Below are 24,798 nucleotides of genomic sequence, written 5' to 3'. Positions count from 1 at the left end.
TTGGTATGAACAAAATTTTGTGTTCTCCTAAAAATCATACGTTGAAACCCTAATCCCAGCGTGATGGTATTTGGAGGTGGGGCCTTTGGAAGATAATTAAGTCATGAGGGTGGAGCTCTTGTGATGGGGTTAGTGCCCTTATAAGAACAGCATGAGGGAGATAATTTCTCTCTCTCTGCCTTGTGAGGACATAGCAATAAGATATCCATCTGTAAACTAGAAAGTGGGCTCTCACCAGGAACAGAATTGGTTGGAACCTTGATCTTGGATCTCCTAGCCTCCAGAACTGTGAGAAGTGAGTGTTTGTCACTGAAGTCCCCCCAGCCATGGTGTTTGTCATAGCAGCACAAGTTGGTTAACTCAGTATTTTTGGGATGGGATTAACATATAAATCAGTCTTTGAGAAAGCAGATCACCTCCATAATGTGGGTGGGCCTGACCCAATCAGTTGAAGATCTTGAGAACAAGACTAACCTCTCCAGAGGAAGAGGGAGTTCTGCCAACAGCAGGCTTCAAACTTGGGTTGCCACATTAACTCTTCCCTGAGTCTCCAGCCTGTCAGCCTACCCAGATTTTTTATTTGTCAGCCTCCATGATCTACAATCATATGAGCCAATTTCTTAGAATAAATCTCCCTCTCCATCTCTCTCTCTCTCTCTGTATGTGTGTGTATATATATATATTTTAAGTATATTTACATATTGACGGGATGATGGGGACCCGCTGAAGTTTTACAGCAGGGCAGTGTGGATCAGTGAGGTGCCTCAGGAAGATGTCTCAAGCTGAGCTGGAGGAACGAGAGGCTGAAACTCGGGAGAATCCAGGCATGCGGTAGGAAGTAAGGAAAAGGATGGGAGGGAGGCAGGGGTCCGTGAGAAGACAATTTTAAAGAAAGAACTCATAGGGCCTGGTGAAGACTATTTCTTATTCACATGACTGGGCTGAGGGTGTCGAAGGTGGGGTGGCGAGGCTTGATGAAAATCGCAGGGCGCCTGGGTGGCTCAGTTGGTTAAGCGACTGCCTTCGGCTCAGGTCATGATCCTGGAGTCCCGGGATCGAGTCCCGCGTCGGGCTCCCTGCTCAGCAGGGAGTCTGCTTCTCCCTCTGACCCTCCCGACCCTCCCCCCTCTCATGTGCTCTCTCTCTCATTCTCTCTGTCTCAAATAAATAAATAAAATCTTTAAAAAAAAAAAGAAAGAAAGAAAATCGCAGAAGGCACGGGTGGAAGCGGCACGGCCGGAAGACAGGGGACGCGCAGGAACAAGGTAGTGAGGCGGCCATGTTTGCGCAGAGTTGGGCACGGAGGCTGCATCCAAGGCTCCAAGGGGGAGCTCTCTGAAGGGAGAGGAGGTGTGAGATGTGCAGAGAGTGGAAAGAAAGGAGTCGGCAAAGAAGACTAGGCCAAAGAGAAGGTGGTGCAGCCGAAGGGCCGAGCAGACGTTGCTTGGTTGAATTGGGAGGAAAACCAGGGCTGCTGCAGCCGACAGGAAGGACACCTCTTTTAGAGAGTGAGTCATCGTCGCTGCCCAGTGTTGCAGAGACCGAGCAGATTGAGGATGGGCAGAGGGCCCCCGTTTGGCATCAGTGGGTCCTTGGTGCCATTCCGGGAGCCCTTTCGGTAATTCCCTGGCGGTGCCAACCACAATATCAGGGATTGGAGGGGGATGGGTCAGGAGGGGGACGGCCGGGCCGGTTCCTTCAGGAGTGACAAGCTCAGGAGCCGCTTATTTGGAATTCCTTCTGTTCGCGTTGTCATTGTCCCTGGTCAGACCTTTCTTGAGCAGTTACTGCCATCAGACACTCCTCTAGGCAGTGACAGGGAACGCTGGACTGGCAGGAAGCGGGGGTGGGGGGTGGGGGTGGTTGCTAATGGGGAGCAGGGAAGGAAGGATGCACAAGGAAGGGGAGAAGGCACAGACAGGGCAGGGTTGGCAAGAAGAGGGAGAGCAGGGGGGATGGGTGACGGGTGGAGGGCTAGCCTGCTGCTTGCTGCTGAGTCTAGAGAAAGACACATGGCCTGGGAGGTGACGGGAACCCAGAGGGTGGACGAGGGGGTGTGGCCTCCTTCTGCCCTGTGGGTTGTGAGGGTCTCCCGGGAGCCTTTCCCACCTTTGTCCCAGGCGACTGTGGGTCGAGTCCTAATCACGGCCCACTGAGCACATGACTATACTCTGCCCGTTCAAGGCTGTTTGTGGTTCTCACAAAGCCCCCGATTTCTGGCCCGAAGGTATCCCAGGACGTGAGAAAAAGGAATGTTGGGTGATGGAAAGAATGCCTCATTACAAAACTTCCCTGGGGACATGGAATTTAAATGTTTTTCACCAAGGGGACTTTGCTCCTCGTTTTCCTGAATGACTCAAATGTTTCCTTCAGACAATGGCAGAGTGTATCTTGCTTGAATCACTGGATTTCTGTTATTTTTATAAGATGTGGGTGGGCAATATGACTCAGTATTTTTCCAAGAGATGTGAAAATTATATTGCCTATTTTGGATCATTTCATGCTGAGATCTGGAACATTTTTCTTGAATTTCAAATCTTGGAGCTTGGGGAATTTTTGTTTTTATTTTGCCTTTCAGTCATTTCAGATCTTTTCCAGATAGGAATTTAAAGGAAAGCTCTGTAGCAATCACTCTAGGTTATGAGGTATACTTTGAATTATAATATTCCACGTTTTTTAAACATAAAAGATTTGCTAAATCTAGTGATGTGGTGGCCATGTTGATTGTGAAAAAACTGGAGAACGTGGGGATAGTCGAGTCTGGAAGGTCATCTAATTTAAAACCTTACCTAGTGCATGAATACCCCCCGACTGGTTTTCTAGCGTCTGCTTGGGCACCTCTCACTCTGATGCATCGGGTGACAGAGGGCTCTTCGGGTACCAGCCACTACCACTTCAGCGGGGCACTTTCATACCATCATACCCTGTCTCCCTGTAGCTGCCAAACATGGGGTCCTCCTTCTCATCCCTATTCTCTGTGAATCTCTTGAATAATTCTGTAACAGAATGATAGTTTTTGAAATACTGCTACATTTTCCTTTTATTTTATTTTTTTATAAAAAGATTTTATTTACTTATTTTAGAGAGAGAGAGAGCAAGCACAAGCAGGGGAGAGGGCGAGGGGCAGCGGGAGAGAGAGCAGCAGACTCCCTGCTGAGCAAGGAGCCTGACGTGGGGCTCTATCCCAGGACCTGAGCGGAAGGCGGACACTTCACCGACTGAGCCACCCAGGCGCTCCTGCTGTATTTTCCTTTTTGATAAATGAGGTCTTTTTCCAGCAGTCTTGTTACTATTTTTTTTTTTTTTTAGATTTTATTTATTTGACAGAGAGGGACACAGTGAGAGAGGGAACACAAGCAGGGGGAGTGGGAGAGGGAGAAGCAGGCTTCCCGCGGAGCAGGGAGCCCGATGTGGGGCTCGATCCCAGGAGCCTTGGATCATGACCTGAGCCGAAGGCCGACGCTCAACGACTGAGCCACCCAGGCGCCCCTGGCTTGTTACTATTAATGCTAGGCCAAGAGGCTGAGCTTAGCATCTCTGGGAAGGCTAGTGTTATGGAATGAATTGTGTCTTGTTCCCCCCCATCCCCAATTCCTATGTTGGAAGTCCCAACCCCAGTACCTCAGAATGTGACTGTCTTTGGAGACAAGGTCTTTAAAGAGATGATTAAGTTGAAATGAGGTCTTTAGAGTAGGTTCTAATCCAATCCAACTGGTGTCCTTCAAAGAAGAGGGAATTTGGACTCAGAGAGGCACCAGGGGCATGACAGCCCAAAGGGACAACCATGCGAAGGCACAGCAAGAGGATGGCTGTCTTCAAGCCAACAAGAGGCCTCAGAAGAAAACAAACCTACCAACATCTTGCACTTAGACTTCGAGCCTCCAGAAGTGTAAGAAAATTCATTTCTATTGTTTAAGGCTTCTAGTCTATGGTATTTTGTTGTGGCAGCCTCAGAAAGCTAATGGCTCTTTGGCAACAAAGAATGAGAAAGACATGCCCCCACAGCAGTTGCTTTCAGACAGGAAGATTGGAGGGGAAGCGTTTCCTGTGTGTGTGTGTGTGTGTGTGTTGAGAGCCCACCCGAGTGAGCACCAGAGCAGAGCATGCAGAAATGCTCTCAATGCCCCCCACCCCATGCTCCCCAACCCAGAGTCAAGCGTGGTGGGAGCCACTGAGGGGCGATGGAAGCATCCATAGAGTTCTGGAGCAGAGGCAGATTTACCATGAGGCCAATAATGAAGCTTTAGCTTCAGGGCCTCCAACTTGCCAGAGCTTCTTCCAGTGCCTTAGGTGGGGCCCTAGCAAGGTATTCTTGTTTTGAACAGATTTGCAAAAAGATACTTTAATTGTAATTGGTGAAAACTGACATCTCCTTCCACTCCAGTTTCCTCTCCATCGCACGTATCCTCCTGTTGAGTTGGGTAGGAGTGGCGCCCAGCTAGAGGAAATTTGAGTTGGGTTTCCTTTTGTTTGGGTTTGTGGGACATACTTATATGGGTTGTAGTCAGCTCTGTGTCTGGTTATGCTATGGCTAGCCGTCCCGGAGTAGGAGTGGTTAGCAGGCCGTGGTACACCAGTAAATGTTGAGAACCAGATTGGTAATATTTGCTAATTTCTGTGGTATAAATACTCCCACCTATTTCAAGCTGTTGGTGTGTCATCCCTGTATGCAGGGTTGGAAAGAGTAGACACCATTATGTTGTATTGGCACCACTGGAATACCATAGATGTAGGTAACTTCAAGAACATAGTCATTGTAAAATGTGTAAGTAGGAAACGAGTTTTGAGAATGTATGATCTTTGTTTTTAGGGATTACTGATTTAATTTTAAGTTTATATTATTTAATTTTTTTTATATTATTTAATTTTTAATAATGGCTGTGATTAACAACTGTCTCCCCAAATTCCTGAAAAGCTAACAGTTCTTGTGAGCCAGAAGGAGCCAGCTCCATCTCACCTCTGAGAACCAGGAGCTCTCCTATCACCCACTGTGTTGATTCACCCTGGTTTATGACATGAGGTTCAGGGCTAGAGTTAGTAATTTGATATTAAATATGTGAATAAGGGAGAAGAAACTAGTTTTTTTTAAATGTATGGAGCCAGAGGCCAGTCAGTGGAAAATTCTTTCAATCTTCAGGTATGTACGTTTTACACAAATGATTGGGTTCTCATCAAAGCCTCATTAAAATCTATCGAGAACATGCTTGATAATGCGGACTAGAGCATTCTAAATGCCCCATATATTTAAAAGAAAATTTTGATGGTGTATTAGTTCTCTGTGGCTGTGTAACAAATTACTCTGAAATTTGGTGGTTTAAAACACACACTTTTATTATTTCACAGTGTCTGTGACAGGTCCAGAATCTAGATGTGGCTTAGTTGGGTCTTCTGGCTCAGCGTCTGTCACAGGCTGCGATTCAGGTATTCGATAGGGCTCTAGTTGGCTTGATGGGGGCTCGATTCTGTTTCAAGCTGACTCAAGTGTAGTTGGCAGGATACAGTTCATCATAGGTTGTTGAACTGAAGACCTCAGTCCCTTGCTGGCTTTTGACTGGAGTCAAATGAAAGAACCTGTTCAGTCTTTAGGTATTATTTACCTGGGGCAAATAACTCTATCCGGCCATATGAATAAAGTCTCTAGCGCTCAGAGATGTTAAAGTAGCATGTCCGCCTCTGTTGAAAGCTGTCTAATGAGGCTTGTTTCTGCTTGGGTGAGCTACTCTTGCTAGTTCTCAGACCAACAGTGCTGTATAAACAGAGAGCTTTTTTTTTTTTTTTAAGATTTATTTTATTTATTTGATAGAGAGAGCGAACGCGAGAGAGGGAGCACAAGCAGGGGGAGTGGGAGAGGGAGAAGCAGGCTTCCCGCTGAGCAGGGAGCCCAATGCGGGGCTCGATCCCAGGACCCTGGGATGATGACCTGAGCCGAAGGCAGACGCTTAACGACTGAGCCACCCAGACGCCCCAACTGGAGAGCTATTGTAAGAACTGGAGCATCTCAATGCCCACCTCAAGCCTACTGAATCAGAATCTGCATTCTCACATGCCCCTCAGGTGATACAAGTGCTTGTTAAATATATGGGGCATTTAGAATGCTCTGGCCTGCCTTATCACAGGGCTCTTGCCATCTCGTTCACAAGAAAAACCAAAGTCCTTCAAAGAGCAGATGAGGCCTGTGTGACCTGCCCCTACTCCCTTACCTCTCTCATATCATCTCCTACAACACTCCCTTTTGCTTTTGCCACCTCAGCCAGTTGGGTTCCTGGAGCTTACTGGGTATATTCCTGCCCCAGGGCCTTTGCACTGGCTATTCTATCTGGACTACTTCCCCTCAGGTATCCACTTGACCACTCCCTTATCACTTACATGTCTTTAGTCATTTAATCACTTCTGCAGTGAGGCCTTCCCTGGTCACCCAATCCAAAACTGCCACACACCCAGGCATCCCTTGGCCTTTCCCTAATTGAAGTTTCTTTAGACCTTATCACCTAGGATGTCAACCTCCTACACTTGGATGTAAGTTCCATGAAGACAATTTTTTGTTTCATTTTTCTCTTTAAGGTTCAGTTAATGTATCCCCAACTCCTAGAGGAGGGTCTGAAACATGGTAATAATGGATTTTCTTGATCTAGCAGTCTAGTAACCAGGAAGAAAGTCAAGTTCATTGAGCCATACTGGCTCCTACTGATTAGTATTGCTCCCATTTCCTTTCTTGCTGAACTGATTTTTTTTTTTTTAAGATTTTATTTATTTATTTGACAGAAACACAGCGAGAGAGGGAACACAAGCAGGGGGAGTGGGAGAGGGAGAAGCAGGCTCCCTGCTGAGCAGGGGGCCCAGTGTGGGGCTCGATCCCAGGACCCCGGGATCATGACCTGAGCCAAAGGCAGATGCTTAACGACTGAGCCACCCAGGCACCTGAACTGATTTTTAATTATAGAAATAATGCATGCACATGGCAAAATTAGAGTGATACAGAAAATTATAGAATGAAAGTATAAAATGAAAAATAGACATTATATTTCTTCCCCAAACTGCTCCCTCAGTCTCACTCCTCAGAAGCCCCCGTTGTCAAGATTTCCTGTTTAAAATATTTATAGTGGTTATTATAGAACCTGAAATAATTTGCTTATACCTTTGTTTCTTGATTTATCAATGTAGAAAGGGTCTACTGATTCCTTGCTATGAAAATGAAAATGAAGAATCTAATACATCTTATGATGCCACCTACTTTCCCTGACCAGTTTTTATTAGATATATTATTTTTAGTTTTTAGTTTTTCTATGGGGTATTTTACAACTTCAAATAAAATACTAAAACCTTTAATTCTGGATCTGTCAAATTCAAGCAAATCCTCTTGACTCTCTGCTTTTCTTATCTGCCTCTTATTTCTTTTTATGACTTCTTATGTTGCTTTGCCAAGGTTTATAATATTTACATTCTGTTCTGTAATCATAATGATGGTTTTTTTATGCGTTTTGACTATAGATTGATTCTAAGAATAAAAATCATCAAAAAAGCCATGACAATATTATAATTATTTAAATATTAGTTACCACTGAACCACCAATGATTGGCTCTACAGAGAAGGAACATAATCCAATGTCCCTAAACCTTTGAAGCTTAAAGAAAAATCACTTAAGCCTTAATACCTAATGTATTCCCCTGCTTTCTTTTCATCTCCCTTTACTTCTAGGTCATCCCTAGCTACCACTGTGTCTGGTATTTTAAGTCACTTTATTTCTTGGAGTCTTTGTCTGGAAGCTCTAAGTTTTTTTGAAAGTGACTCAAATACCTTTTTCATGTAGGGTAGGCGTCAAGTAAATTTTCTAAATTCTCATAAGTCCAAAAACATCTCTGTTTGCCCTTCTACTTAGTTGACAGTTTGGCTGAATAGAGAATGTTAGGTTCAAAATCTTTGCTTCTCCAAACTTGGAAACAAGGCTGCCTCCATTGGCGTGGGACCTGTGCTCTCCAAGAAAGAAAACAGCATGAAGTACTACAGGCCTTGGTCGCTGGGAAGGATCAGGAAGTAAAGGAAGTGCTTAGAAGGGCCCTGTGCCTAGAAGCACCCCCTTCCCCTAGCCCCCATTTGGTTTAAGACTCTATGGTTGCCATCTTGAAATTCTTAATAATTTTTTATCGTGAAGTCCCACGTTTTCGTTGTCACTGAGCCCTGCAAGTTATGAAGATGGCCTTGTTTAGAAGACGTTCAAGCATCTAGCAGTGTTGCTAAGTCTGAAGTCAGACTGATTCTTCCTCCTTGGTAGGTAAAGTGCTTTCTCTTTTTGGAAGCTGCCCACATACATACACATAGATAATTTAATCTGACTTTTATTCAAGGTTTTCACCGACATGCACCTAGTTCTGGATCTTATTACACTGCTCTGGTTTGGCATTCTGTGGGCCCCTTCACTCTGAAATCATTCATTCTTCAATTTAGGGAATTTTTTCCTTGTTGTTTCTCTGATTTTTTACCCCCGTTCTCTGTTTTCTTTCCTTGAGGAGCTTCCGTTTGTTGACTAGGACTTCCTTCATCTTCTGTCTCATTTTTTCTCACGTATCTTGTATTTCTCCGCCTTTTGTATCATGTTCTGGGGGATGTCCTTAGGTTTATCTTCCAGATCACTAATTTGGCCTTTAGCTTCGTTCATTCGTTATTCTGCTCATTCACTTTTTTTTTTTTTAACTTCAGTAGTTATATTTTTTAGGTTCCTCAAACTCTATGAGGAGCTAGGCTCCTTTTTCATAGCAGTTTGCTCTTGTTGCTTGAAATTTTCTCTCAAGTTTATCTCTGAGGCTAGAATTAAGAAAAAACGAAATATTTCCCTAATGTTCCTGAATTATGCTTCTTTTAGGGTGAGTTGTTTTTGCGTGTGTCTTTCATGCTAATCCTTTTCTTGTATGTTGTTGATTTTCCTCACATGCCTTTTTATCCCTTCACATTTATAATATATGTTCCTGTTTGTTAGTGTGTGGCTTCTTTGGGCTTTTCCTGTGGTTTATTGACATGGTTCTTGCCCGCATGGGAGCCCAGACTGTGACTTTTAGGTTAGTGGGTGAGGAGTGTTTACAGGCCTTCTCCTGGTCAGGGATGTGGGTAGCAGGCCAGCAGGCTGGGTACCTCTCCAATTATCAAAGTAAGAAAGGCCTTATTCTGCGAAAATAGCACTTCAGTGTGTTTCTATCCTTGTCTTTTACTCCTCCTCCTTCTCTTCTTTTTCCTAGCAGCTGTTGTGGAGGCCTGGATTTAGCTTAAGCTCTGCTGCATTCCTGTTCCAGCCCTCGGTCCCCTTATTAAGAGCCCTCCTTAGGCACGCTGCCTGTTTTCGTTAGAGAGCCCTTGTAGCTTCAGCCTGGATCCCTGGTTCTCAGTGGGGTCCCAGACCAGCAGCAGCATCACCTGGAAACTTGTTCAAAATGCGTATGCTTTGCTGAGCCCCACCCTAGACATATTGAAACTCAGGGGTGGGGGTGGGGGTGGGGTGGGGCTCAGCCATCTAGGTTTTAACAAGCCCCAAAACAAGCCCCATAGTTTGCCACCTATTGGCCTAGGGCGATGCTGCTGCTGCGAGCAGCTCTGTTTCGGAGGAGGAGGGGAGAGGGTTGTACACCTGCCCCGGCGGGTTCCCAACTTCTTCAATGAGTTACTCTGCTGATTGTGCCCTGGCTCACTCCTTCTCTTTTAAATGCATTGACTGGTGACTCACAATTACTTTTGGTGAGGTTTCTTTTCTGTTTTTCAATCAGATCCCATCTGCTTTTTAAAAAATTAGCCATTTTGTCATAATGATGTAAGTAATAAATCAAATAGTACAAAATGACTTGCGATGAAAAAAGCGGTCTTCTGCCGACATCGCTACACCCCCCCCACCCCGACCCATTCTCTGCTGGCGGCCGCTTCCAACTCTTTCAGCCACTTTGCTGTTATTTCACTCCGTATTTCTAAATACCATACTTATATGGCGATTTCTCAAGTTATCGACTTTGGACATTGTGTATTGATTTCCTGTTACTGTAATTGAGCATTTTAACTCTTTCATCCTGTACACCCTTTCTTCTCCTCGGCCTATCTTCTAAGTACACTTATATTACTATTTTTTTAAAAATCAGTAGTTAAAAAAGAAAAAAATCAATAGCCAGAGTTTAAATAGGATTCACTACAGAACCCCATAATGTACTCTGTTTTTCTCCTACAATTTGAGTTTATCCTAAAGTTAAAATCAACTTATTTTTGAATTTGCTTATTTTTCTAAGGGCTTATTTATTAACCCCCCCCCCCCCCAAATGCTCCAATATGTTTGCCACACTCTCATCAGTTGTGTTTTGTTTGTTTGGTTAAAAGGCTACTTCCAGCAATCTGTCAGTTTTATTGTTTTTAATCCCTGGAGACCTTCCTCTTGAAGCTCTCTGTCGGACTCCCCGTCTGACAGGTTGCTCCTCCGGCTTCTGCTCAGCTGCGGTCCTGGGGTTTCCCTCAACTATTCTCCCACATTGTAGGACTCTTAGCAGGAAGTACTTAAGCAGGTCAGCATCAAGTCATCCTTCCTTGAATTGTACGTGAAATTCCTGGCCTTCTGGCCTTGTCCCTGTGATTAGGTCACTTTTTTGATATATCGAAGACAACGTAGGCCTAGTACCTCACTTTGTTCTTATCAGTCTCCTTGCCCAGGGAAGGCCACCCTCCCCGCAAACTCCAGGCCCAAGAAGGGGGCTCTCATAGCTGTCACGGACTTCCTTGATGCCATTGGGCACCTCTGATTCTGGAGTTTGTTATCCCTTAGATGCTACATTCTTCGGCCATCTTGAGCATATAGAGGAAGAGACTACAAAGTCATAAGGACCTGGGGTAAAACCTCACCTGCTCCTCTCGCTTGCTGCCTCACCTTAACTTGCCAGTTAAGTCTTATTTTCCACAGTAGAAAAGTCCAGGGATCATACTACTCTCATTAAGAGTGTCGAAGAGATTAAATGAGAGGATATATAGTAGGCATCTAGAATGGTTCCCACACAGAAATACTAGCTCTGTTCTCCATTCCTTATGACCTTGCCTCTGATCCCACCGTAAACAGCTTTCTTTGCATTTTCACCTGGCCTTATTGCTTCCTTCGGACAAACTGACCCTCCGTGCATCTGTCCCTGGGTCTGTCTCTGGCACCACCTGCCGCTGCCTCTCTCATGCTCTGATACTTCCCTTTGGCCCACTCAAGGAGCTAAGTCGAGTTTTAAATAGAGAACCTGTCTTGTCTTCCCAATCCTGGTACAAATAAGTGGGTCAAATCAGTACTTAATCCCACGTGCCATCTTCCTTGGCGAAGAGTATTTTTTAGCTCAAAGATGTCTTCTGATAAGAGGGATGAAAACAAAATAGATATTGAACAATTTTGCTTTATCATCTGTCAGTATTACACCACCAGCCCCAAGCATCATGCCTACACCTACCTTGTTCTTTTTTTTTTTTAAAGATCTTATTTATTTATTTGACAGAGAGAGACACAGCAAGAGAGGGGAACACAAGCAGGGGGAGTGGGAGAGGGAGAAGCAGGCTTCCCGTGGAGCAGGGAGCCGGTGCGGGGCATGATCCCAGAATCCCGAGGTCATGACCTGAGCCGAAGGCAGACGCTTCACGACTGAGCCACCCAGGCGCCCCACCTACCTCGTTCTTTTTCTCACTTTAAATATAGATTAAAGAGTCCTTTTCGTTGTCCTTAACTTATTTTGGCAAGGCCCAGCTCACCCTATGCTTTAATCTTCCTCACGCCTTTTATACAAGGCTGCGCTGCCATTCTGCATTAGTTCTTGACGGAATGGCCCTTGGTCCAAGTTCTCTGAAAATCTTGGCTTTACAGAGCTCCTTGTGTACCACACGATTAGCCCTTTGCCCACTATTTTTACTCTTGTAAATTATAAGTTACTTAAATGCAGGAGCCATTTGTATATTTCTTTCATTTTTCCCCATGACATCCAGCATGGTACTTCTCCATGAAGCAGACCTCAGTATAATCTTATTAATCCAACTTATTTTTGTTATTATACACTAAGGTAATTCTTAGTGCCTTTGTTAAAAACATCTTTAAAGGGGTGCCTGGGTGGCTCAGTCGTTGGGTGTCTGACTTCGGCTCGGGTCCTGATCCTGGGGTCCCGGGATTGAGCCCCGCATCGGGCTCCCTGCTCTGCGGGAAGCCTGCTTCTCCCTCTCCCATTCCCCCTGCTTGTGTTCCCTCTCTCGGTGTCTCCTCTCTGTCAAATAAATAAATAAAATCTTTTTTTTTTTTAAAGATTTTATTTATTTATCTGACACAGAGAGAACAAGTAGGCAGAGAGACAGGCAGAGGGAGAGGGAGAAGCAGGCTCCCCGCTGAGCAGGGAGCCCTATGCGGGGCTTGATCCCAGGACCTTGGGATCATGACCTGAGCCGAAGGCAGCCGCTTAACTGGCTGAGCCACCCAGGCGCCCCATAAATAAATAAAATCTTTTTTTTTTTTTTTAAAGATTTTATTTATTTATTTGACAGAGAGAGACACAGCAAGAGAGGGAACACAAGCAGGAGGAGTGGGAGAGGGAGAAGCAGACTTCCCGCGGAGCAGGGAGCCCGATACGGGGCTCGATCCCAGGATGCTGGGATCATGACCTGAGCCGAAGGCAGACGCTTAACGACTGAGCCACCCAGGCGCCCCTAAATAAATAAAATCTTAAAAAAAAATCTTTAAAGCCATTCTTTCTCAAATATACGGAAATGCAAACTTTTCCCCCATAACTGGCCCTAAATATTAAGGCTGACTATACATTAATTACTATTTTTCTGCACTTAGGCAAAAGAGAGCTGGGAATTCTGAACTCTGTCTCCTTTATTATGAAGAAAGATATTCAGTGGTATTTTACAACTTTTGAGCAATTAGAAAACAAAACTAAAACTTCAATTTTGGTTTTAATGATAATTTCTCAATTAGGACCTAGAGAGGAATAAATCTGTTGGATAATAAACTTGAGAGGCCGGAGTCACAATTTAACTACATTTACAGACTTAATAGGTTGTAAGTTAGTTATGCATAGGCCATAGGTGATATATGAGGAATTTAAAGACAATGAACAATATCTGAACTTATCACATATATATTTAATGCTTTGGTTTGCAGGTCACAAACGAATTACTTGTCATTTGGGTTCAATTTGAAAGAGATTCTTCACATTTTGGAAATATTTATAGGTTACAAGGAGTGACTACTGATTGTTATCAATCAAAAATGAGGATTAATCGCCCCTAAACTAAGAATGGAAACAAAATTCATTAAGACTTTGTCCATAATTTTCTTTTTTCTTTTTTTTTCTTTTTAAAGATTTTATTTATTTATTTGACAGAGAGATAGAGAGAGAGAACAAGCAGGCAGAGAGGCAGACAGTGGGAGAGGGAGAAGCAGGCTCCCCGCCGAGCAGGGAGCCCAACGCGGGGCTTGATCCCAGGACCCTGGGATCATGACCCGAGCCGAAGGCAGCCGCTTAACCGACTGAACCACCCAGGCGCCCCCATAATTTTCTATTACAATATTTATTCAATTTTTCTTTATATCTGCAGTTTTGCTAAACATACTGCCTTGAGTGCTTAAGTGTTTGTGGCTCTTGATACACTAGTGATTTTGCCGCTGTCTCTCATTCAGTCCTCTTTATTTTTTATTTTAAATTTTAAAAATGTTTTACTTATGTATTTGAGATAGAGAGTGAGAGAGAGCAGGAGCAGTGGGGAGAGGCAGAGGCAGAGGGAAAAGCAAGACTCCCCGCTGAGCAGAGAGCCCAAGGATGACATTGCTGGGCTCAATCCCAGGACCCCAGGATCATGACCTAAGCCGAAGGCAGCCGCTTAATCCACTGAGCCACCCAGGCGCCCCTCATTCAGTCTCCTTTAAAGATACATACCCCAGCTCGTTTACTAGTAAGGACTACGTTGATTATTTGGTTTGCTTCTTATAACCTGAAAACTCAAAAACCTATATATATATATGTGTGTGTGTGTGTGTGTGTGTATATATATACACACCTGAGATATATAGTTGAGATATATATATATAATATATATAGACACACGCACACCATACATGTATATATATACTAGTAAAGTATATACATAAGTATATGTATACTCGATACATATGTATAACATCTATGTAAATATGTATATACTTGATATATATGTATCTATATATAAAGTATACTTATATTTAAATACTTGATATATATATGTATATGTATCTATATATATGTATATGTATCTATACATATGTATATATCTACTTGAGGGGAGAGTAAAACTTCCTTATACCCTCGGAAAGTAAGATTTTTAATATTTTGGAAATAGGGATGGTGAAGGACATAGAACTTTCAATGTTTGTCTGCCCTTTAGAACTACACATGCCCTGATCTACTCCAGGTTGGATTAGCTGTCTCTCCTACGTGCAGCTACAACTCTGTGTTTTTCTCCACCACAACACTTACCATACTGTGTTATGGTTTTGTATTTACTTGTTTATCTCTTTTACAGTGAGATCCCATTGAGGATAGAAGATGTGTCTTTTATCCTGTATTCTTAGCAACTACCAGATGTATGTAGTAGCCACTCAATAATGACAAATAAATGGACGGATAAATAAGTTACTTTACTTTTCAATTTAGTCAGTCCCTCAGGTGAGTAATGCCACACATACAGACACGGGCCTCCATAATTTTCCAGATTTAATCATTAATAATATGTTGCCCATCCCACCAGGTATACCTTCTTAAACTGCATCAAAGTACCCCAGAATTCAGAATGGGAAACCATGATCTAGTGCCCTGAACAACTATTTTTTTAAATTTTATTTGTTAGTCACCATACATTACATCATTAGTTTTTGATGTAGTGTCCCATGATTCATTGTTGGCGTGTAACACCCAGTGCTCCATGCAGTACGTGCCTTCTTTAATACCCATCACCAGGCTAACCCATCCCCCCACCCCCTCCCCTCTAGAACCCTCAGTTTGTTTCTCAGAGTCCATCGTCTCTCATGGTTCGTCTCCCCCTCCTATTTCCCCCCTTCATTTTTCCCTTCCTAGTATCTTTTTTAATTTTAAACATATAATGTATTATTTGTTTCAGAGGTACAGGTCTGTGATTCATCAGTCTTACACAATTCACAGCACTTACCATAGCACATACCCTCCCCAATGTCCATCACGCAGTCACCCCATCCCTCCCATCCCCCACTACTCCAGCAACCCTCAGTTTGTTTCCTGAGATTAAGAGTCTCTTATGGTTTGTCTCCCTCTCTGGTTTCATCTTGTTTCATTTTTTCCTCCCTTCCCCTATGATCCTCTGTCTTGTTTCTCAAATTCCTCATATCAGTGAGATCATATGATACTTGTCTTTCTCTGATTGACTTATTTCGCTTAGCATAACACCCTCTAGTTCCATCCACGTCGTTGCAAATGGCAAGATTTCCTTTTTTGATGGCTGCATAATATTCCATTGTATATATATACCACATCTTCTTTATCCATTCATCTGTTGATGGACATCTAGGCTCTTCCCATAGTTTGGCTATTGTGGACATTGCTGCTATAAACATCAGGGTGCACGTACCCCTTCTTTTCACTACATTTGTGTCTTTGGGGTAAATACCCAGTAGTGCAATTGCTGGGTTGTAGGGTAGCTCTATTTTCAACTTTTTGAGGAACCTCCATACTGTTGTCCAGAGTGGCTGCACCAGTTTGCATTCCCACCAACAGCGTAGGAGGGTTCCTCTTTCTCCGCATCCCCGCCAACATCTGTCATTTCCTGACTTGTTAATTTTAGCCTTTCTGACTGGTGTGAGGTGGTATCTCATTGAGGTTTTGATTTGGATTTCCCTGATGCCGAGTGATGTTGAGCACTTTTTCATGTGTCTGTTGGCCATTTGGATGTCTTCTTTGCAGAAATGTCTGTTCATATCTTCTGCCCCTTGCACAACTATTTTTAAGCAGCTGGGTTAGTATTAGAAACATGGAGACTTTGTAGGTAATGTACACAACAGTGTTTTGGGAGACCAAGGTAATATACAGATTCAAAGCATTTGTAATTATAGATTAGCTGTAAGCTCTAGGACCCTGAAAGATAAAAATTTTTTGTTTAATTTTGAATAAACTTTATTTTTTAGAACAGTTTTAAGTTTATAGAAAAATTGAGTAGTACAGAGTTCCCATATGCCAGTACCAAGTTTACCTATTATTAACATCCTACATTTATCTGGTACATTTGTTATATTTAATGAACTGATACTGATACATTATCTTTAACTAAAGCCCATGGCGTATACAAATTTCTTTAGGTTTTTGTTTAAAGATTTTTATGTATTTATTTATTAGAGAGAGAGAGAGCGAGAGCACTATCGGTGGGGGGAGGAGCAGAGGGAGAGGGAGAGAGAGAACCCCAAGCAGACTCCTAGCTGAGTGCAGAGCCCCATGCGGGGCTTGATCCCACGATCCTGAGATCATGACCTGAGCTGAGATCATGACCTGAGCCGAAACCAAGAGTCGGAAGCCCAACTGACTAACCACCCAAGCGCCCCCAGATTTCTTTAGTTTTAACCTAATGTGTTTGTTCCCCCACCCAGGATCCCATCTAGGGTACCACATTATATTTAATTGTCATGTCTCCTTGGGATCCTCTTGACTGTCAGTTTCTCAGGCGGTCCTTGTTTTCATGATCTTGGCCATTTTGGGTATACCGGTCAGGAACTTTGTAGAATGTCTCTCCATAGGAATTTGTTTGATGTTTTTCTCATGATTAGACTGGGGCACAGGCAGAGTTTTTTGTAAGGAGACACAATCTAACATGGTGGTTATCAACTTTTTTCTGCTTCTACGTTGGGCATATGTGTGGCACACGCGCATGAGTAACCTCTCCCATTAGATGACAGATGGAAGGGTGGAGGCACAGTGTTAGGAGCACTTAGGAAACTTTCTGGATGTGTATATAGATAGTCTAAAAATGTGTCCCTCCCTGTTCCTGTTTAGAAGGACCATATTTGACTTTTAGAGCTTAACAAAATAATGATCCCGTAGTACTTTGATCTCTGGAAGACAGGTGTAACTCTAGAAATTATAATAAATTGTAGAGATATTCAGAATAGGAAACCATTGATTATGTAAATAACATTTAACTTCTGAACAGACTCAAGAAAGAGGCTGTATTTTTTTTTTAAAGATTTTATTTATTTATTTGACAGAAAGAGACACAGTAAGAGAGGGAACACAAGCAGGGGGAGTGGGAGAGGGAGAAGCAGGCTTCCCGCGGAGCAGGGAGCCCGATGCGGGGCTCGATCCCAGGACCCTGGGATCATGACCTGAGCCAAAGGCAGACTCTTAATGACTGAGCCACCCAGGCGCCCCGAAAGAGGCTGTATTTTTGAACTTATGAAAAATTACAAAAATACAGAAAAGTTGAAAGATGAGTACAGTGAATACTTGTGTACACACCATTATCTGGATTTGACGAATTGTTAATGTAATTGTATTGTCTTCATTCACCTCCATCTTTCTCCTTTTTTTTTTTTTTTAGAGAGAGAGTGAGCTTGGGTGGGGGGAGGAGGGGCAGAGAGAGAGAGGGAGAGAAAGAATCTCAAGCAGGCTCCATGCCTACTGTTGAGCCTGACATGGGGCTCGATCCCAGGACTCTGAGATCATGACCTGAGCTGAAATCAAGAGTCAGACCTTAACTGACTGAGCCACCCAGGTGCCCTTTCATAAATCTTTCAAAGCAAGTACTGACATTATAACACTTCACTTTTTAAAAATTTATTTATTTATTTACTTATTTATTTGGAGAGAGCTAGCAAGTGTGCAAACAGAGGGGAGGGGCAGAGGGAGAGAGAGAAGTAGACTCCTGGCTGAGTGAGGAGCCTGACCTGGGGCTCGATTCCACAAAGCCCAGATCATGACCTCGGGTGAAACCTAGGATTGTACACTCAACCAAATGAGCCACCCAGGCGCCCTTATTTATTTATTTTTTAAAATACTGCTTCACTTTTGGGGCGCCTGGGTGGCGCAGTCAGTTAGGTGTCTACTTTCGGCTCAGGTCATGATCTCAAGGTCTTAGGATCGAGCCCCATGTTGGGCTCCCTGCTCGCAGGGAGCCTGCTTCTCCCTCTTCTCCCTGCTCAAGCTCTCTCTCGCTCTCTCAAATAAATAAATAAAATCTTTTAAAAAAATGCTTCACTTTTTTTTCATTTTTTTATTTTTAAATTTTGTATTTAAATTCAATTTAATTAACATACACTGTAGTATTAGTTTCAGAGGTAGAATTCAGTGATTCATCAGTTGTATATAACACCCAGTGCTTGTTACATCAGTTGCCCTCCTTAATGCCCATCGCCCAGTTACCCCATTCCCCCAGCCACCTCCACTCCAGCAATGCTCAGTTTGTTCCCTGTAGTTAAGAGTCTCTTATGGTTTGCCTCCCTCTCTGTTTTTTTTTTTTTTTTTTTAAGATTTTTATTTATTTTTTGACAGAGAGAGAGACAGCCAGAGAGGGAACACAAGCAGGGGGAGTGGGAGAGGGAGAAGCAGGCCCCCGCCGAGCAGGGAGCCTGACGCGGGGCTTGATCCCAGGACCCTGGGATCATGACCCAAGCCGAAGGCAGACGCCCAACGACTGAGCCACCCATGCGCCCCATCCCTCTCTGTTTTCATCTTTAGTTTTCCTTCCCTTCCCCCATGTTCATATGTTTTGTTTCTTAAATTCCACATATGAGTGAAATCATATGGTATTTGTCTTTCTGTGACTGATTTATTTTGTTTTGCATAATACCCTCTAGTTCCATCCACGTCATTGCAAATGGTAAGATTTCATTCTTTTTGATGGCTGAGTAATACTCCTGTGTGTGTGTGTGTGTGTGTGTGTTTATTTTGGCAATTGTGGACGTTGCTGCTATAAACATTGGGGTGCATGTACCCCTTCGAATCACTGTTTGTATCCTTTGGATAAGCACCTAGTAGTGCACTGCTGGGTCATAAAGTAGTTCTATTTTTAACTTTTTGAGGAACCTCTATACTGTTTTCCAGAGAGGCTGCACCAGTTTGCATACCCACCAACAGTGTAAGAGGGTTCCCTTTTCTCCACATCCTCACCAACATCTGTTGTTTCCTGAGTTCGAACAGGTACTTGCATACCAATGTTCATTGCAAAAAATGCTTCACTTTTATTTTTTTATTATTTATTTATTTATAAATATTTTATTTATTTATTAGACAGAGACAGCGAGAGAGGGAACACAAGCAGGGGGAGTGGGAGAGGGAGAAGCAGGCTTCCCGCTGAGCGGGGAGCTCCATATGGGGCTCGATCCCAGGACCCTGGCATCATGACCTGAGCCGAAGGCAGATGCTTAACAACTGAGCCACCCAGGCGCCCCCAAAATGCTTCACTTTTAAAACCTAAGCATGCATCTCCTAAAAATGAGGACATTCTTCTATAAAACCACACTATAATATCACACCGAAGAAAATGAGTGTTTCCTTATCATCATCTAATACCCAGGTTATGTTAAAATGTCCCCAGTTATCCCCCAAACTATCTTTTCATAGCTATTTTTTTTGACTCTGATCAAGTTTCATGAATTGTATTTGGTTCTTTTCTTTTTTAAAAGATTTTATTTGTTTGTTTGAGAGAGAGAAAGGAGGGGCAGAGGGAGTGGGAGAGAGAATCTCAAGCAGACTCCCCACTGAATGCGGAACCCAGCTTGGGGCTTGATCCCAGGACCCTGAGATCATGACCTGAGCCGAAACCAGGAGTCGGACACTCAACCAACTTGGGCTGTCAGTTTAGAATTTTCCCCAGCTCCTGGGTCAGAAGCAAAGAAAAATCAGGCTGACTATGATAAAGCTGCTGAGTTTCACTTGTTGGGCCTTGTCTTCTCTCCTGGAACTATGCTCTCCCTCTCAGCACCAGCGATGCACTACGTCTTCAAGATCAGCTTTCCCTGAGTGATGTTTTCTTTCTTTTTTTTTTAAAAGATTTTATTTATTTTTTTGACAGAGAGAGAGATAGCCAGAGCAGGAACACAAGCAGGGGGAGTGGGAGAGGGAGAAGCAGGCTTCCCGCTGAGCAGGGAGCCCGATGTGGGGCTCGATCCCAGGACCCTGAGATCATGACCTGAGCCGACGGCAGAAGCTCAACGACTGAGCCACCCAGGCGCCCTGAGTGATGTTTTCTATGTAGATACCTCCTTTCCCCTTCTGCCCTGTAAAATTAAAATTTCTGTCTTCTCACTATAACCTTAGGCAGGTTGTTCCTTTCTTACTCTAGTTAATCTGATGAACAGGAAATTGTGAAAATCAGGAAGTACAGAGTGCTATACAAGAGCAAATCGTTATCATTTAACACATGTCAATAGTTCAATGTAGCATTCCCAAAATGGGTTTCTTCTATGGGATATTAATGGCTATTAGGCAAAACAAAACAAAGAACCCCAACAACTTAAGAGGTCAAATGACTTTGGGAGATGCTGAGCCAAAGTTACACAGGTTTTGGGTTTATTTGTTTAACTGCAGAAGGCACAGTATGTAGCCTTGTCCAAACTTATTTGACTATGGAAATCCGCAGTCACTAGAATCTTTCTTAGTGATACTGTTCCACAGGAATCACCATCAATGGGATACCTCTCACACCTTGTATCTGTGTTTGCTCAGGAGCCTTGAGGATAGAAGACCCTACCTACATCTACCTTTAAGGGATGACTCTGTACGTGGGACTTTTATGCACCCTGGCAAGCTGATGAAGAAAACCACTTGGGATAGGTAATTTCTTTCAGGATCCCCAAATAAATTGCATAGGACAAATGCAAATGGTTTCTAACCTTCATCACCACAGAAGCATCCAGAGCTACTGCTAAATGTTCTACTAATATCCCTTCTTTTGTTAAGAATTTTTTCTAATTATTCATGTTTTTCCTGTAAGTATGTAAAGCTTTTTGGAAACAGGCTCTTTCAGTTCCTGAATTTATTAGAAGGAAATTAATTATCCCCTAGGGGAAAAAAGTATAGGCACTGACTGAAAATCTGAGTAACACACAAGTAATATGCAAATTATATATATGTAGATATATAAAGGTACACAGTATAGTCAGAGGCCTGGGGGTGGGCTTTGAACAGTGTTTTGAAGAAAAAGGAATAGAATAGCAGACATGGTCATGGAGATAGGCGAGTATTGGTAGCAGTAGGAAGCAGAGTTGTTAGGTTGGAGAATACATTTCTTTTCAGAGAAATGAGGGCTTAAGGACAAGTGTAGTGTTAATAACAACCACAGAGCAGCTTAGATTTGATATGAAAATTAAAGATCTACTGCAGGTACTAGAGTACTTGCAAAGGAGAAAGGCAGAGGGAGCCCCACAGTCATTGCCAACCAATGCTGGCATGGAGCTGGGTGTCTTTCTTCGAGATATTTTCTTTCTGAAATTCTCTCCCCCTTGTTTTTGGGATAATACTCTCCTAGCCTTCTCTTTCTAATTCTCTAGATGCTCTTCAGTCCTATTATTGTTAATAAAAACAAGTAAAATAATTATTCATAATTATAGCAAACAGCTATATGGGTTATTATGTATTGTGGCCAGCATTTTGTTATCTTCCTTAATGAACCCACCCCTGTGTGTTATTCTTATCATCCCCATTAAAATGAGAAAACTAAAACCCAATAGTAAGTTGTCACAGAGATAGTAGATTGTGGAATCCAAGCATATGCTCTTAATTAGTATGCATGGAGCTTTGGCATTATTCAGACTTCAAGCCTTCATCCTTTTCTTCTCAAGGTCAAATCTTTGTGTTTACAATTTCTTTAACCTTCCCTTACAGATTTGTATGTCTTATCGTGTTTTCATTCTTGCTGATTTCTTGATGTACCTTTAAAATGTTGCATTTCCAGGGGCGCCTGGGTGGCTCAGTCATTATGCGTCGACATTCGACATTCGACATTCAGCTCAGGTCATGATCCCAGGGTCCTGGGATCTGCCTCATATCGGGCTCCCTGCTCAGCGGGAAGCCTGCTTCTCCCTCTCCCACTCCCCCTGCTTGTGTCTCTCTTTCTCTGTCAAATAAATAAATAAAATCTAAAAACAAAAACAAAAACAAACTTGCATTTCCAAACTAGAGACTCATCTAAGTAGACAGGGAAGAAATACACAGAAGTGATGCTAGTATGCTTCTCATTGGATCCTATCAGCTGGTGCGTGATTTTGATTTGTCCCATTACTGATGGCACTTGACCACTTGATTAAAATGGTGACTGCCATCTCTCTGCTGTAAAATTACTCTAATTCCCTTTGTGATGAATAAGAACTTTATGGGGAGTTAATTTGAAAGTATGTAAATATTCCAGTCTTTTTCAAATTTTCAACTTATGTTTATTTACATCTGTATGGTTTCCTGTGCTATTCAGTGGGTTACATTATCATTTTTTATTTTGAAGCTCAATTTGTCAAAGATTTGGCTAGTGGGACACAAGTTGGCCTGTGTCCTTTTGATATGCCCCATCATTCTTTGAGCATGTCCTTATTTCCTGGCACAACTAGAGGCTCCAGGCTCATCCTGTACTTCTCTTCTCTGAAATCAGCCATTTTGCCAAAAAGAAAAAATGAGGAGAATGGTATTGAGAAGCCAAGATCTGGGCTAGACGTACTCATTGTTTTGTTTTGTCACTACTCCCAGACTCTCTCAGTATACAGAGTATATATGTATTTACACACCTATATAAATATTGATGCCTCCATTATCAGTCTACTACCTGAAGGTTCATTCTAGTTTTTTTTTCCATTGTAACTCTCTCAACAGTAAGAAATTTGATTCCCATTTCCCTTACTTATTGGATCAATACTCTTGTACATAACCAATCTCCCACCACTGATACTGCCCCCTCCTCTGCTTGGATGCCCTCTTCACCTCCCATGCTGACTTCCCAAGGCCAGATGGCCCCTCCAGCAAGGTGAGGAGAGCACTCTATACCAGGCCACTTACCTGTGTGGATGCCCTTCTCACCCCAAGTCCAACATGACAGCTTTGGCTGCCTCCCCTTCCCTTACACACTGCTATGCTGTCTCCCTACACACATCCTCTACAATGTATTTTTTTTTTTTTTAAGATTTTATTTATTTGACAGAGACAGCGAGAGAGGGAACACAAACAGGGGGAGCGGGAGAGGGAGAAGCAGGCTTCCCATTGAGCAGGGAGCCCGATGCGGGGCTCGATCCCAGGACCCTGAGATCATGACCTGAGCCGAAGGCAGACGCTTAACGACTGAGCCACCCAGGTGCCCCATCTCTACAGTGTACTTTTAAAAATACATTATCTCTTTTGCTTGTTATAAGACCTCTCTGAGGTAGTTAAGGAAGGTAATTATCATTGAACAGTTCTCCAAGGATCTAGTTCAAGAGAAATGGAGTGACTTGCCCAAGTTGTACAGCTTATATAAAGGAGGGTCTGAACGGAGGGCTCTTTCCACTCCACCAATCTATGATGCCTCTAAACATGCCAAAATTACAGTAACTTTTCCTTTTTCTCCAGTAGAAATATGTTTCAAACGAATTCACTTCGTGGTCTACTCTGATTTCCAGGTGTTTCTTCCTGCAAAATATGTGCCAGGTAGTAAAAGGACTGGGTGCATAATCAGACTGAAAGTTTAGCTCCAGCTTAGATCTGTGAGTCTTCAGGCAAGTTACTCGCTTTCCTCAATTATAAAAAAGAGGCTGTATCAGCGATTCTCTCCCTGGGGCTGCGTGAGATGGGAGCTGTAGGGCTTTCCCCGATGTTAGAAATGCCTGCGCAATTCAGCTACAAACATCTCATCAATAATCCTTAACATGCCTTCCAACTCGCGTAGTTATGATTCCGAGGCATTCTTTCTCTACTCAGTATTTGTTAGCTGTTTTTATTCTTATCAATCTTACCCTTCTTTCAAAAATATTTATTAATGGCCTATTATGCGCCAACTACCGTATTATCCGGCTTCTGTAGTATTCCTTTTCCGAGGTGTCACTGCCATTTAGAATTTTGTCCCTATCTTCCAAACTTGGGACTCGAAAGCATTCGCATCTAAGTCGTGTTATTAATGACACGCCAGGGACCTCTCCAGTCCTTTCTCCACCAGCCACACTTCACTCTGGTCCCTCTCGGCTCGCAGACGTTAATGAATTCCTCTTGGGAACCACCTCCTGCACCGATCAGCGGCTCCATCGACACTAATTCTCCTAGCTAGTCGGTGGCAATTGAGGTGGGACGTTTTCCGAAGTCTCAGTGACTCGCCAGAACACTCCTGCACCTCGGCAGGGCGCAGCCGGCTCGGCGTGCTGTTAACCCTCGGCTCGGGCCCACGGAGGTTGCGGGGCGGCTGCTAATTGCCTAAGGATTCTCCCCTCGTCGGGAGGTGGCCCTCGCAGGGATCTAACTTCTCCGTTTCCCCTCTCAGGGCACAGACGCAGCGTGTGCCGCTCTTCACCGCGCAGGAACTTCCCCGGCCTCAGCTTTCACTCAGAAACGCCGAAGCCGGCTCTTCGCACGCTCCCGCCGTCCTCCTCCTGGGGCCGCGTTCCCTGCGCCGCCGCGCGTGTCCTCAGGGAGCCTCTGCCTCCCTCCGCCTCCCCCGCCCCGCGTGCCCTTCAGCCGGTCCCTCCGCCCGGCCGACGCGAGGGGAGCGAGGCGCGCGCGCCGGCGGCGGGACGACGTGCGCGAGACGCACGGCCCCGCGCGGAGCGCCGGAAGGAGCCGGGCCGGAGCCTCGCGCGTCGTGTGCGCGCCGCCGCCCGCCCCCCG

The 24,798-nt window shown here is 43.8% G+C and overlaps 1 protein-coding gene across 1 annotated transcript in view; it reads left to right on the top strand.

The window, feature by feature from the left end:
- Positions 1-772: 772 nt before the first annotated feature.
- Positions 773-24,798, top strand: part of KDM7A (lysine demethylase 7A) — a 103,868-nt gene continuing 79,842 nt past the window's right edge. The window contains 1 exon segment of the mRNA XM_021692836.1: positions 773-831. Within this exon segment, the coding sequence (XP_021548511.1) occupies positions 773-831 (59 nt within the window).

This window comes from Neomonachus schauinslandi, chromosome 12 (assembly GCF_002201575.2).
Source record: "Neomonachus schauinslandi chromosome 12, ASM220157v2, whole genome shotgun sequence".
NCBI classification, from domain to species: domain Eukaryota; kingdom Metazoa; phylum Chordata; class Mammalia; order Carnivora; family Phocidae; genus Neomonachus; species Neomonachus schauinslandi.
Note: the sequence above shows the minus strand (reverse complement) of the source record. Positions and strands in the feature narration are given on the sequence as shown.